At 37.1% G+C, this 13,950-nt stretch overlaps 1 protein-coding gene across 1 annotated transcript in view; it reads left to right on the top strand.

The window, feature by feature from the left end:
* LOC106914599 (uncharacterized) overlaps positions 1-13,950 on the top strand; it is a 39,545-nt gene that overhangs the window by 8,304 nt on the left and 17,291 nt on the right. The window contains exons 8-27 of the mRNA XM_088015271.1: positions 264-1,855; positions 2,406-2,537; positions 2,624-2,658; positions 2,914-3,066; positions 4,462-4,590; positions 4,773-4,811; positions 5,664-5,789; positions 5,883-6,009; positions 6,097-6,267; positions 6,351-6,385; positions 6,526-6,690; positions 7,898-8,032; positions 8,146-8,184; positions 8,269-8,409; positions 9,339-9,424; positions 9,656-9,679; positions 10,621-10,964; positions 12,090-12,275; positions 12,381-12,415; positions 13,747-13,899. Coding sequence (XP_087871397.1) covers positions 264-1,855; positions 2,406-2,537; positions 2,624-2,658; positions 2,914-3,066; positions 4,462-4,590; positions 4,773-4,811; positions 5,664-5,789; positions 5,883-6,009; positions 6,097-6,267; positions 6,351-6,385; positions 6,526-6,690; positions 7,898-8,032; positions 8,146-8,184; positions 8,269-8,409; positions 9,339-9,424; positions 9,656-9,679; positions 10,621-10,964; positions 12,090-12,275; positions 12,381-12,415; positions 13,747-13,899 — 3,847 coding nt within the window. The remainder of the gene's footprint in view (positions 1-263; positions 1,856-2,405; positions 2,538-2,623; positions 2,659-2,913; positions 3,067-4,461; positions 4,591-4,772; positions 4,812-5,663; positions 5,790-5,882; positions 6,010-6,096; positions 6,268-6,350; positions 6,386-6,525; positions 6,691-7,897; positions 8,033-8,145; positions 8,185-8,268; positions 8,410-9,338; positions 9,425-9,655; positions 9,680-10,620; positions 10,965-12,089; positions 12,276-12,380; positions 12,416-13,746; positions 13,900-13,950) is intronic.

The raw sequence follows: 13,950 nt of genomic DNA, 5'->3' as shown, positions 1-13,950 counted from the left end.
AAGCATTTCTGTACAGATTCACTATGAATAATAGATCTGAAACGAAGATAAGTTACCATGTCTTGTTTTACTATGGTTCTCAGCTCTTAGGTTGTGAATGCCACTCATTCACACTTTGTTTGATGCAAAATACTTGAGTCAAGGCCTTTTTGGAGGCTGTAAGGTTTGGGTAGTTTGTACAACAGCATAATATTATTTAAGTTCGCAGGAAAGTAAATACTTTTTTATTTGAGTTCTTAAATGTATTTTTGTGTCTTTGACAGAAAATCTGGGGATACCAAGAAACTGGGTTCATCTGAGAGCTTGGACCTTCTTCCGATAAAAACGCTTTTGTCTTTGCATCAAAAACTTGTGAAAAAAGCAAAACGTTTGTCTTCCAAAGGATCACACGTCTCCAAATCCAAAACTTACTCGCAAAAAACACAGACTTTGAAGTCGGTTGTATCAGTAAAAGAGCCGTTGAAACAATTAGTTTCCTTGAGGTTCAGAAGTCTGGAAACGAGGCCTCATTTTGGCCTCTCAAATCAAAGAAGTGGACCTATCGTTTTCAGAAAAGATCAAGAAGATGCAGTTAAAGAAAAGACGAAAGTTAAAGGGACAAGGAGGATTATTATTCCTGAACCAAATGAAGAGAATAAAACTATCACCAAGGTAAAGCCTGATTCTTCAAAAACATTTGCAAGTAAACCACTGGATAAAACTGCTGAATGTTGTGGAGTAGTTGAACTAATGAAAGTTGAAGATTCTTTTGGAAATAAACAACAAACTTCAAATGGTTCACTTCAGGCTCACGAGACGATCGTCAAAGCTCAAGAAACCGCAGACAAAACTTTGCCAAAAATCCAACCAAGAATGGATCCAGATTCCAAGAAGTCCAAAAGCCTTGGAAAGAATCCTGATTCTGGAGTCACAAGATACAAACCAGCTACTAAAGTTTCCAGAAAAGGCAAAGGCTCTCAAGTTGCAGTTGAAGACGGAACCAAGGTTGGAAAAATGTTAAAGAAGACTGTTGCTAAAACAAAGAAAGGGAAGAAAATGGTTGCAAAAGTGAAGGTCAAGGCTCCAAAAACATCTACAAATAAAAAGCTGGATGAAACTACTAGATGTCTCTCAGAAGGTAAAGTGGGAAAACTTTCTGAAACGGCGTTTGGAAACTTCAGTAAATGTGATCAAGCTAGCGTCAAAGAATCTGAACCCTCCCTTTCAGTGTCGTTTATGATATCCACAATACCAGTGATGGAAAACAGTCCAGGTGATTGTCAGATTTCAAAATCCGAGATCGATAAAGCAAAGACCTTACAATTTAACACCAATGAAAGTCAATTACAAATCAGCCAAGAAAAAGAAGAAACTTCATCTAGGGACATAAATGTGTCATCCAAGCTGACGTCGTCAGAAAACCTCTCTGCAGTTTGTCAAACCCTAAGAACAGACAGTTCTGAAATAAAGGTTGACAAATCTGCCTTCCTCTCAAAAGACACTGCTTGGCTTGTGAAGGCAAATGTTTCAACAACTGAAACAAACATGCAGACAGAAGGTATTACAGATGGTAATGTGATGAAAAGAAAAATGGATTTTCTTGAGACCAAAGGAGATGAAGTGACTGCTACAAATGCCTCCCCAGCTGAACCTGAACATCCTCAACCAGGCAGTGAAGTTATCACCACTGCAGATAAACCTGCTGATCTAACGATGAGTCAACAGACAACAACAACTCGAGAAACTCCAGGCCTGGCAGCGCTAAACCTGAAGACCAAACAGCTGGAGGTTCAACTGCAGTCTGCAGGAAGCTCTGCTGAGAAACCGTTGGATTCATCACAAAAAACTGGAGGGGAGGAGGAAAATGATCAAAAAGGTATGTCGGAGATGACCTGTTTGTAATTCTTTTCACCATACCTGACTTTCAAACTCAAATATGAAATAAAAGATAAAAGACTTATGCTTTTTCTCATGAGCCAAAATCGACATAAAATTATTCCCTGGCCAAAAAATATATATTTTTCAACTAAAATCACCCAAAATATATATTTTTTAACCCTCTTAATAATTAACTAAGCATGCAATGTTTTAATTGATCAATAACAAACATTAGTCACTAGAGAAATGTGTAAATAATTGCAGATCCAGAGCTATTAAACAGTTTTGCATGTAGTCTGTAAAATCTTTTAGGCTTGATTGTCTGCTAAATTTAATTTCACATATTTTTGGTGGGGGGGTGTTGCACAAAGCCAGCCCAGGGCCACAAATAGCCGTTTGACACCCCTGCTCTAAAAGAATTTAGAGAGAAAAAAATCCACCATAATGTTTTATTTTTCTTCTTTCTACAAAAATAAAAATTATTCACCCAAATTTAATTTCTGTAATAACATATCTTGTCCTCTGTGCTAATCATTTCTCTTCTGAAGTTGATGTTCTGACCCAGAAGAACCCGGTCGCCTGTTTTCCAAACGCAGCAGCAGCAGCTCCGAATCGCGTCGAGTCCTTATTAGTGACTGTTGGCGAGAGGATTTGGTATTACCTGCAGCCACACGATTTCAGTAAGAAACCCGTTTGTATTTTCAAAAAAATACAGAACGTTTCTTTTTATTTTTAATGTTTCATTTTTGTTTTGACCCTCATCTAGAGTGTGTTCCTGCGGGAATTATCCTGTCGTCCAAAGTAAGATTTATTTACCCTTTGGCTTTTTGATGTAGTTTATTGAGGAAAAATTATCCTAAAACTTGATTCAGTACATGAGTCTGAATCAAAACATTGAACCATATGTCTTCTTTTTTTGTCCATGTAAATTATCTAAATTAGTCATTGAAGTTTCAACTATGTTTTTAATTTTGACATTATGTATTTTACTCAGGTTTTTGCCTTCGCGGCTTTAATAACAACCACTTTTGCTTTCATTTTATTCTTTTCTTCCAGCCTTACGCTCTCAACTCAACACTGCTGTTGATAACAAACCTTCCTGTGGACTATGGCGGCTCCTACACAGAGGAGGAAGTTGTAAATGTGCTCCGTCAATTTGAATTTCAATACGCACACGACAACATCTACGTTATCCCTCAGACAGGCATGGTAAGCACCTGGTTGTGTTTTTGTGTTTGGTTGAAACTCAGCATTCTGGGTGTCTTAGGGTGCGCTGAAGTGACCCAATTCCGATTTTTTTTGACATAATGCGACCTGTATCTGATCTTTTCATGGCAGTGTGAACAGCACAGGTCCAATACGTGTTCGATTCAAATGCGACCCAACGTCCAGGTCGCATTCATCCGAACTGAACGTCACTGATTCTCAACAAATCTCACTATTCTGTGTCCTGATACGCGCAAGTGGGAGGAAAACAACAACCATGACGGATTATATGAGGATTAAGTTGTTAATATGCTGCTCCAGCCGGATAACAACTTCAAATATGTAAGCTAAGCTCCACCGTTAGCCTCCATGTTTACTTCTGCAAACACTGAGCATTTTTTTTTTTATGGCGGTTGGTAGAACACTGAGAACGCTGACGCTATTGTGCCCTCTACTGCGCACTTTCAGACCGTTTACCCGTTTACACTGCAGAACGCATATAAGTCGCATTTACTGGCAGTGTGAACGGCCCCGGCAAAAAAATTGGAATTGCTAAAAATCGGAATTGGGTCACTTCAGGCTGCAGTGTGAACACACCCTTAGTGGAAGCTAAGTGAGCTAAACGTTTTCAAAATTAGCAATAGCGTCAAAATGCTAAGCTAAAAATTAGCTACGCTATTAGCAGAAGTATGACAGTAATTTTTCTAAGGTTTTGAATATCAAGATGTTTTTTGATATTACATTTTGTTCTTTTGGGTTTTTCAATATTTTCCCCCCAGCCTGTTCCTTATTGTTTAATCGTGAACTTTGACCTCAGCTGATTCAAGTGATAACTGCTGGACTTGTTCTGTAGATTTCTGTCTGTTTAAACTGGCCAGGCACTCCCAGGAAGATTCGCTACTTTTCTATGTTCATGCTGTTTGTGCATATTGACTTATGTTACTTGACAAGTTCTGTTTTTTATGCAAAATTCACTTTTTGTGGTTCTATTTGGGTCTGAACTGCTTCTAAAAGCAGCCCAAGCTCTAAAAGAAAAACAAACAAAAAAAACACGCAGTTGATGTTTTTCAGTGTCTGGAAATTAAGTCCTTTCAAAAACCTCTGAAATTTTAAGTCACATTTGACTGGCACTGCACAGTTACCTAGCAACCGAAGTGGAACTCTGGCATTTTTACTGTCATATTTTCACACAGGGTACGATTGGCTTGGCCTCTATCATCAACTGAAAACTGTACTTTGGTTATTATTGTCTCATGTATCAAAAATATGATCAAATTGTAACAAATGAGTGTTAAATTTAAGCAAAATCAGACTTAATTTGTAAAAGGTAGAATTTTGTTTTCATTTTTTTAAAATAATTTTTATAGAGTTTTGTTTTCTAACATTCTGTCTTTTCAGGCTTTTGTGCTCATGCCAAATGCGCGGTCATTAATTGGCCTCGTCGTCGCAGCAGTGCACGGTTATCTCTCTTTCAGATCGAAGAAACTCTTCTTGCAGATCGTGGAAACAGACATGCTAATGACACCAGTAAGCATGAAAAGAATAAAAAAAATTAAAATACTGATAAAAACAACCTGATTCCTGTCAACCTGCAACCAATACCATCAAATATCTATTTATCTGTCATTAAAAAACTTAATTTAAACAACATTAATACCCTGAAAGTAAAGACACTGTAAAGTTTTATTTTTACTCTGTTTTTGTTTCAGCTTGGGTTTTATAAATCTCTTATCGGACTAACGCCTCTCGTAAGTAACCCAAACATTCTTGGATGGTTTTGTTTTGCTTGAGCTTATTTAGCGCTGCTGAACTGTCTCGTTTTGCCGTTCAGTGTTTGACCCTGGAAAGTAAGAACACCTTTGCTCAGTTTGGCAGCTGCAACTACATAGCATTTTCCAACAAATCCACCTTGTACAAACCTGTGTAAAGATTTTTTTAGGAGGTTAAGATATGAAAACTCTTTGTCACTTTTTACTTGAGCTGTACAATATATCACAAAAAAGAACTGTTAGCCAATACATGCCAAATGTTATGAACTTACATTTTTCATTCTAGTGTAAACAAATAACAGTGAAAGAAGAAAAAATGGCAATAATATTGTCACTGCAATATTTACAGATGTTCAGCACAAAATATTAGAATTTCTCAAATAGACATTAAAACTTATACAAAAAGACGTTAGATCAGTGTGAGTTAATTGTCAATTTGGCAGCTGTAAGGTTGTATTCAAGACATTTGTTAAATTACTTAAATTTTTATTTTACGGAGTTGGAAAAAAAATTGTGACGTCAATTTTTACTAATATCATTCAGCTCTACTTTTTTACAAAATGAGCAGTTGACTCAATCTGAGTGAAAAAAGATGGATCAATAACTATAGTAATTATAAAAACATATTAAATAGAAGAAGGATGATTAGGATAAACAGATTAGTTTGTGAGGTTGGTGAGGAGAAACCTTCTGTCTGGTGAAATGACGTGAAACTACAAGTTTTGTCTGAACTAACTATGATTTAAGATCTGGGGCTAAACACCAGAAAAAATGAAGGAAAAGCAAATATATGTAGTTGTTTTAACGTTGTTCTGGCTGTCGCTGACACAGAACATGAGAGACGATGGAACCAGTATAATCTACATCCACAACATTTCGCCAAGCGACATCGCTGATCTCAGGAAAGCTTTGAGAAAAATTGGTCATGTGAGAAACTTCCTGCCTCTGCTCAACAAGGTATTAAATTTAAAGGTTTATATTCAAAGCCAGGTAGAGAGAAGGACCTAATGGATTTATTTCTGTTTTTGTTTTTTTTTTTGTTTTTTTTAGGTTTTTGTTGAATTCGAGACAGTTTACGATGCAGATCGCCTCGGCGTTTGGTGCAGCCTGATGAGACTGGGTTTCGTCCACACAGTCAACAGGCTGAAAATACCAAGAAGCCTCAAGAAATCACAACGTAAGGACAAGAAAAAGTTTAACCTGCTACAAATTTTTCTACAAAAGTAACCAAACGCCCTCTATGATGCCGTCGTTGTTTATGCAGCACCAAAGCTGCCGCTGAAAGCTCTGCCAGACGGTGAGAAGATCTTACCTGGCGCTGGAATCCCAGATGTGAAACCTGGCGTTCCTCAGGGCACCACGGCGCCGTGTTGGGTCACCATGATGACGCCGCCCTACATCTTCCCAACCGTGTGTCCCTGGTTTAACATCCCCAGTAAGAGAAGCAAGATGCAGACACACCAGGCTCTCTGTAGGAGACTTCCCCTGATTGTGTTAATTTTTTAACACCATTTTTAGGTTTTCTGACGGTCCAAGGAGAAGAAGACATTTTGGTGAGGCCCCGTTTCCTGTATAAGAAATCAGAATCTTACTGTTGGCATTGAAAGTGTTTCTAAATCAGGGTTTATGAGCCAACAGAGGTGTTGCTTAATTTTTGGTTTTTCTGATTTTCTCTGAACTTGACGTCCCGTAGACGACTCCCCACCCAGGCTCTGAGTTCTTCACCGTCATGCTGACCGGTTTACCAGAAGGAAAATACAAACATGAGGATGTAGCGAAGCTGGTGTGGCGTTATTTCCCCACACAGGACCTGCAGACTCTCTACTACAACATCTTGGTGCTACCGCTGCAGAGGAGGGTAAGGAGCTCTTCCTGTAGACCGATTGCCTATTGCACAAAAGTCAAACCCCATTATTGTTTCAATTAGCTTTCTTGTTTCACTAAAGGTGAAATAACATGTAACAAGTTTTTTCTCTATAGACATCTGTTGGATTTTTGCTGTCTTACATGAGATTTTTGGGTAATTATTGTAACGTTTGATAACTAAGCAAACTCTGCAAAGATCTCGACTACATGTTTTTCTCTTAGATCCTGCAAGTTTCTTTATCAGGTCTCTCACGGTACAGAGAGAAACCGCACAGATGGTCTAAATCTTTTGAAGGATGATAATGGTTGGCTAAATGACGTTAAGGCAGTGATGGCCGCCTCAAACTTAAAAAGTAACCCTAAAATCTTATAAGCTAAAGCTAATATGCTATAAAGACAGGGTATTTAGCAGAAGATAACACTAAAGTGCTATGCTAACATAGTATTTAGCAGCATCTAATGCTAATGTGCTATACTAACAAGGTATTTAGCAGAAGCTAACACTGAAGTACTATACTAATATAATATTTAGCAGGTGCTTAGCGGTAAAGTGCTATACCAACAGGATATTTAGCTAAAACTCTATACTGATAATGTGTTTAGCAGTGCAGTGCTTTACCACCATGACTCATGGTTTTGAGTTTATAATAGTTGATTATTGCTAACTCTTTTGCTGATTTAGCCTAACTGACCAGGGTAAGGCTTCGGTCAGAATCAGTAGATTTTAAACTGTTTACTGTTTTACAGCGATTCATTCTGGGTACAGAATAAACTTCATTTCACAGGTTTTTCAACTGAAAGTTTCCAGACAGCAGAGTGAAGTATCTCTTTACAACTAACCTGGAAATATTAATTTAAGGGAAGCTAAATGCACTAAACGTTTTCAAACTTAGCAATTCGCTAAAGCCCTAAACAAAAAATGAGCTCCATTCATAGCAGATTAGCAGAAACTAGTTGTTCCATTAATTTTTAAGAGAGACAATGTGTCTGTAGTAGACATTAGTAATTTTATTAAGCAAAATAAAGCAAGTTGGATTTGAAAAATAATCATTTGCAACAATATTAACATAAGCTCAGCAGAAATATGTGTATTTTTCAAAGATAAAGTTGGGGAAAACGTGAGCTGGGGTTGATTTGTATCTCTTAAACTGACCTTTGGGTTTTGATATAACCTTAAACACATTTTCTTTCACCGCTAGGCCTTTGTGTTCTTCTGTGACTGGGAGGCATGCCACAGTTTCGTCTCAGATTGTGTGAAAAAGCCGGTTTCTCTCAGGAACTGCACTCTGAGCGTCCACTTGGTGCTGGAGGACATGTATCCTGGATCCAGTGAGGTATTATCTGAGGATGCTCTCTGACCTTTAACCTCCAGCAATCATTGTTTTTGTTTACCTTTACACTTATTCCCCTTTATATTTGTATTTAACTTTTAATTTATTTTGTGCAGGAAACGATGTTCAGGACTCTGATGAAATGGACGAGTGGTGTAAGTTTTATTTATTTTTTTAGATGCTGGCATCAGTTGGATAAAACGATCTGCTTTAACAAACTCCTGGTTTTGTGTTTTCAGTACGTTCCGGAGCTTTTCTTCCTGGAGAAGCGTCTGGTCAGCGTGGAGATCTATGAAGCGAATATGAATCTCATCGAGAGCATCATTAAGGAAGTCGCTGCCATCGGCAGTTTTATCAACTTCGTGCCGCTGACCAACAGGGTACAGCAACTCAACCCGCCTCCACTCTTCACAATAAACCTTTCATATTCTCATTTTTAACATTAAACCATTTTTAATCATTTTCCAGCAAAGATATTTGTTGCTTACCAGATATAAGTTGGGGTGGGAATTTGATGTTTATCGTTTATTTGATGAATTTCTTATTTTGATGATTTTTACTGTTGTCATTCCAGTTAATTCCAGTTTAAAACTTCCTAAACTGTAACCAGGATTGCTAGTTTTAATGTTTGTTCAATGAAAGCATCAATAGATTTGAAAATGTGATTAAATGCAGTTATAATTTGCAGTTTAATGATACAAATTGAACTTTATTACAAATGGAAATGTTTTTCCAGACGCCATCATTGCTACGTCAAAGAAGTAATAAATAGTTCTTATTGTCACTTTATTATTATTACAAGAGTACCACAAGATAATGTAATAAAACTTTAAGTCTATATCAACCACCTGTAGATATAAGTTTAGTTATATCTACATTCATGATCATGATGCTGAATACCGTCAATCAATAAATTGCAAAATGTGCAATCACGAATACGTAAATATAAATCATACATATGTTTTCTGGTCTTGTCTTTATCTTAAATATTCATTCCTGTTTTGTTATTGCATTTTAGATTGTATATTTGGGTTTAATCCCAGAAAAAAAAGGCTCAAATGATTATGTCTAGCAAAGAAACACTTTATAACGGAACCTGTTTGTTTGGTTATTGTGAAATGGATCACAAAATCACTTTACTGTGAATTTATTGAGGACTCGCAGTATCAAAGTAGTCAGTTACATTTGCTTGACTAACCTTTTAGAAAACGTGAACTTTTAGGAGGATTTAAAAATGCTTTTATAATTCTCCTTAAAAAATAAACTTAATATTGTAAATGTTTTTTGCGTTTTTAATTTCTTCTCGCAGATTTGCATCGAAATGGTTTCTCCCAGTTGTGCTGCCAAGGTGCTGCAGGAGATGCCCTTGAGGAAAGTTTTGCCTACGTGTCTCTGGTATGTTGTCTGTGGCTGAGAGGTAGAGATTAAAAACACGGCACTGTTTCAGAAGTTGAATGTTGTCACGGCAACATTTTTATTCCGATTTTTGACCCGATTTTCCTTTTCCCACGCTCCAATTATTGGGATGACTAAAGATAAAGTATGTGATTTTCCTGTCGTGTGTTGAGTGATCTAGTCTTCTGGGAAGGATCTTGTCACCAAGTTATTTTTATTTCATCCCTACAGGGGAAAGATTGGACGTGTTGAGAGGTGAGTGTCGCCATTTTTTAACATGTTTGTGAAGCAGAGGAAGTTCGTAAAGATGTTAGTGGCCTAATTCATAAAATGTAATAAAATGTTGTTTTTCCTAACAACTAGTGTATGTGCTGAAAGATTTCTACTTGTTTTAAGGCTGAAATAATTGGATTAATTGTGTTCAATCGATTATTCAAGTAATATCCAACTAATTTAGTAATTGATTAATCTTTAACTGTAATAATTAGCAGTAAGTAAGCCAAAACTGTACAAAACGTATAAACAGTTTACATTTAGGTTAAGATTGAACCTTTGTCTGTAAATACACAACAGTCCTAAAGCAGCAAAGTTGTCTAGTTTTAGCTTCACCTTTTTCAGATAAGCAGAAAAAAACCTCATCTTAACCACCTTTTGTGATCCAATTACTAATCGGTTAGTCCTAAAAAAATAATCAATAGGTCTATATAACACCGTATTGATAAGTCAATCAGAGACGACTGAGCTTTTCACATGTTGATGTTGGAAATATTTTTAGCTGCTTACAAAATAAAGGACTGCTGTTTATTGCAATTTAGACAACAATGTTTTCTTTTTAAAGAACTATTTGTCTGTTTATATTTTTCATGTATTTTTAATATTGAATAAAAAAAATGGCTGAATAGGCATTTTTTTGTCCGATTCATCGTCTGAATAATTGATTAATCGTCGAGAAAATAAAGTAGGATAACCGATTATTAAAAGAATAGTTGCAGCTCTAATTTGTTAGGAAATTTAAAGTTATTTAATGGAGATAAAACCAACATAAATTATAAATATTGATTACTTTAGCATCACTTTGTAAATCAGAGATGAGAACAAAAGTTAATTATGTTTTAAATATCCAGTCAGAGAGGATTCTTTTATTATATCTTATATATTATTTAGCAGTTGTTTTGATGTCTCTCTGTGATTTGTAGTGTGAAGGATCTAAGTCAGCGTCTGGAAGAGGCCGGTGGGATCACGATAAAGCTCGAGGCGGAGCCGTCAGCAGCCAGCGGTCAGCCTTCGGCCTTGAAAACTCTGGTGGATTTTCCAATCTCTGAGGCTCGAGGCGATGAAGTTGCAGAAGCTAATTCTGCCGCACAGCCGACTTTAATCGAATCAGCAGTTTCTAAATCTGAATCAAAGCTGGAGGAAAAAGTATCTGAACCTCCTGATGTCGTCCTGGACTCCAAAACTGAAGCAAATTCAACAGAAGAAGAATGTCAACCCTGCAGGGAGATTTCTTCTGCAGCAGATAACGCTGTCGGCTGCACACCGCGTACGTTCAATTTAAAACTAGACGATGTTTGTGTGGTGATTATTTTAAAGAAAAAGTGTTTGCAGACGATAAAAGACTGAAAAGACTTTTGTCATTTGCAAAAAGCATAGAAAATGTAAAAAAGAGACACTAGCTGCGTTTCTATTACAAATTTATGCAGAAATTTGTCAAACAATATTTTGCAGTTGTGGTGTTTCCATTTGAAAAAAAGATAATGTTTTTATTAGAAAACACCCAGAGCCATCCTTCTACCAATTTCCTGTCATCATCTTTGTCATTTCTCCCAGTAGTAACATCCGGTTGTTGATCAAGTGACTCACTTGATGTGAAAAGTTTTTGTTGCAGTTTTGCAGAGAAACACAAATTTTGATGCATTTAAACCGACGACATCCTAATCCAATGGTTTTTTTTTTAAATCGGAAAAATGTCAGTTTTTTCTGTTTCCATTAAGCGTAATTCCAATTTGCACAATTTTAAGGTCAGTGGAAACGCAGCTAGTCACTCTCTAATGGAAAAATCAGGAATTCATAAACTTATTTTAAAGGGGCAGTATAATTTAAAATCAGCTTTTCTGATCTTTATACCATGCTGTAATCAAAAAAACGCACCTGGTGTGTTGCTTTGATTCTTCCATGCATGTTGGAGAAAACATTTAACCTCTATGGCAACCATTCAGCTGCGTACAATGCCTGGTTGGGCCTAGCACCGCCTTCAAGGACTCGGCTCCTTCAGACTAGCCAGCAGCAATTAGCAAACACCTGGTGGAGCTCTGCATCTGCTGAAGGGTTAATAGAGGAACAATGTTGTGATGACTTACTGAAGGTGGAGCTTCTTAAAGAGACAGAGGCCAAATTTCAAGGCGTTAAATTACGAAGTCAAATTTCTAAGTAATACTTCATATATGTAGCATTTTTTTAAAAACAATTTAACTTGACATACTTTTTTGATTGTGCTTTAAAATGGCACAGAATACTCCTGATTATTCTGGTGGGATGTACCAGTTAAATTTAAATGTATTATTATTTTATGACGTATCCTCAAAACGCCTCCTTGTCGTTTTGCAGTAGGAATATAAAATCTGGTGTCAAAGCTTCCTTAAGAACTTTAGTTTTCTCTTACCTTTAGATCCCGATGAGACGATCCAAACGGACCCACCTTCTAATGCCGTCGGCGCCGTTCCAGACAAGTCCACTGAAACGTCTCCATCCGTCCAAACGGAGGCAGCAGCCGAGGAAATGGTCAAAGAACAACCAGGTTCCTGTCTCACTGCCGGGGAGAGGATAGGAAGTTTACTGCAGCCAGAAAAAATCTGTAAGAAACCGTAATCTGTGTTAATCCGACATGTGGGGGAAACATAAATAAAGTCCTACATTTAAAATCTGATTCCTGATGGTGTTTTTTTACTGCTCACCACAGGTTGTCTTGGTCATAGCATCATCATGTCCCCAAAAGTAAGTCCTCAAACTACTTATTATATATATTTGTGCATGATATTTTATATGTGGGTACTAAGGGCAGTCTGTCCTGACAAGTTCAAAAATCCACTTTTTGTGGTGGTTCATTGAATGCATCATGACTAAAACCACACCAGGTTAGCCCAATGCCAACTCTCTTCAGTGAATACGCTGCTACAGAGTGAAGAAGACAGAAAGTTTGCTATTTTCAGCTCTTTGTTTCTCTGTTTCTTTACCTAGCTGCGTTTCCATTAAACTTAAAATTTCACAAATTGGAATTATGAAAATTAATTTAAGGGAAATGCCAGTAGAGGGGGGAATCACATTTTTGCTAAAGTTTTTCTGCTTGGATGAGGCGGTTTTTCTACTACTAAAATTATTTTGTTTTGCAAAACTTCAACATAAACGCTTGTTTTTGTGTCACATGATCAGGAACAGGATGTTACTACTGGCAGAAACGAAAAAGACGGAGACAGGAGGATGATTTTAGTAACTTCTTGCATAAATAAGCTTATTCACATGTGATTTTTAAATTCATTTCTTATTTAATGGAAACAACACAATTTCAAAATATTTTTTTGACATTAGTGGAATTTTGACAAAGTTTTGCGCACATTTTACTTTCTATTTTTTTTTTTGCTACCAAAGGTGTGATACTATGTTGCTTATTTTATTGAAAAGTAAATAGAAAAAATCTTGCTCTCTACATAATCAAACAGTTGTAGTTTTTTAAGCTACTTCAGTTTCAAAACAAATCTGCAGTTTTGTTGTGCATTTTATACTGTAGACTGGCCAAAATATCTGAGAAAAACAAGTCAGAACATCTAATATGAGACAAAAATACAAATCTTTCTCAGCAAGAAGAAGACCAGACGGATGTTATCCAAAAGTGGCTCAAAAACTGAAGTAATTAAAGTGCAACAACTGGCACACAAAGCACTGAAATATCAAATATTCACTGACTTTAAGCGCAGCGTTTGAGAAACATGCCAGGTTTTTTTTTATGGTTTTATTGGCTCTAGTTGCCTTTATTTGATGGTGAATTGACAGGAAGTGGGTAATGAGAGAAGGGGGAAGACGAGGGTCAAAGGTCACCGGGCCGGGAATCGAACCTGCGACGGCCGAGTCGAGGACTGAGGCCTCCTTATGTGGGTTGTGTGTGACCCCTGCACCCCTCATGCCACGTTTTATCTGTCAATATAAAGTGAATTCAGAAAAATCTGCGTGGGAATTTTTGTTAAAACCAGTGGATTAGTGATTAGACTTTCTGAATTCAAGCATTATTTCTATTTCCTGTGCGTTTTCTGAATCCTCTTTTTGTCTCCCAGCCGTTTCCCCTTCAGTCGAGGGTTTTGTTGGTGACCAACCTGCCACCGTATCGGGACGGCTGCTACTCTGAGCGGGACATCAGCAACCTGCTGCACAGATTTGGGTTTCAGTACGAGGACAAAAACATCTTCGTGGTTCCTCAGGCCTGCATGGTAAACTCCAGCAGATGAACCTTGCAGCTGATCAAACTGATTACTGCAGAA

Source organism: Poecilia mexicana, unplaced genomic scaffold (assembly GCF_051168715.1).
Source record: "Poecilia mexicana isolate PSO_F unplaced genomic scaffold, ASM5116871v1 scaffold_18, whole genome shotgun sequence".
NCBI lineage: Eukaryota > Metazoa > Chordata > Actinopteri > Cyprinodontiformes > Poeciliidae > Poecilia > Poecilia mexicana.
Note: the sequence above shows the minus strand (reverse complement) of the source record. Positions and strands in the feature narration are given on the sequence as shown.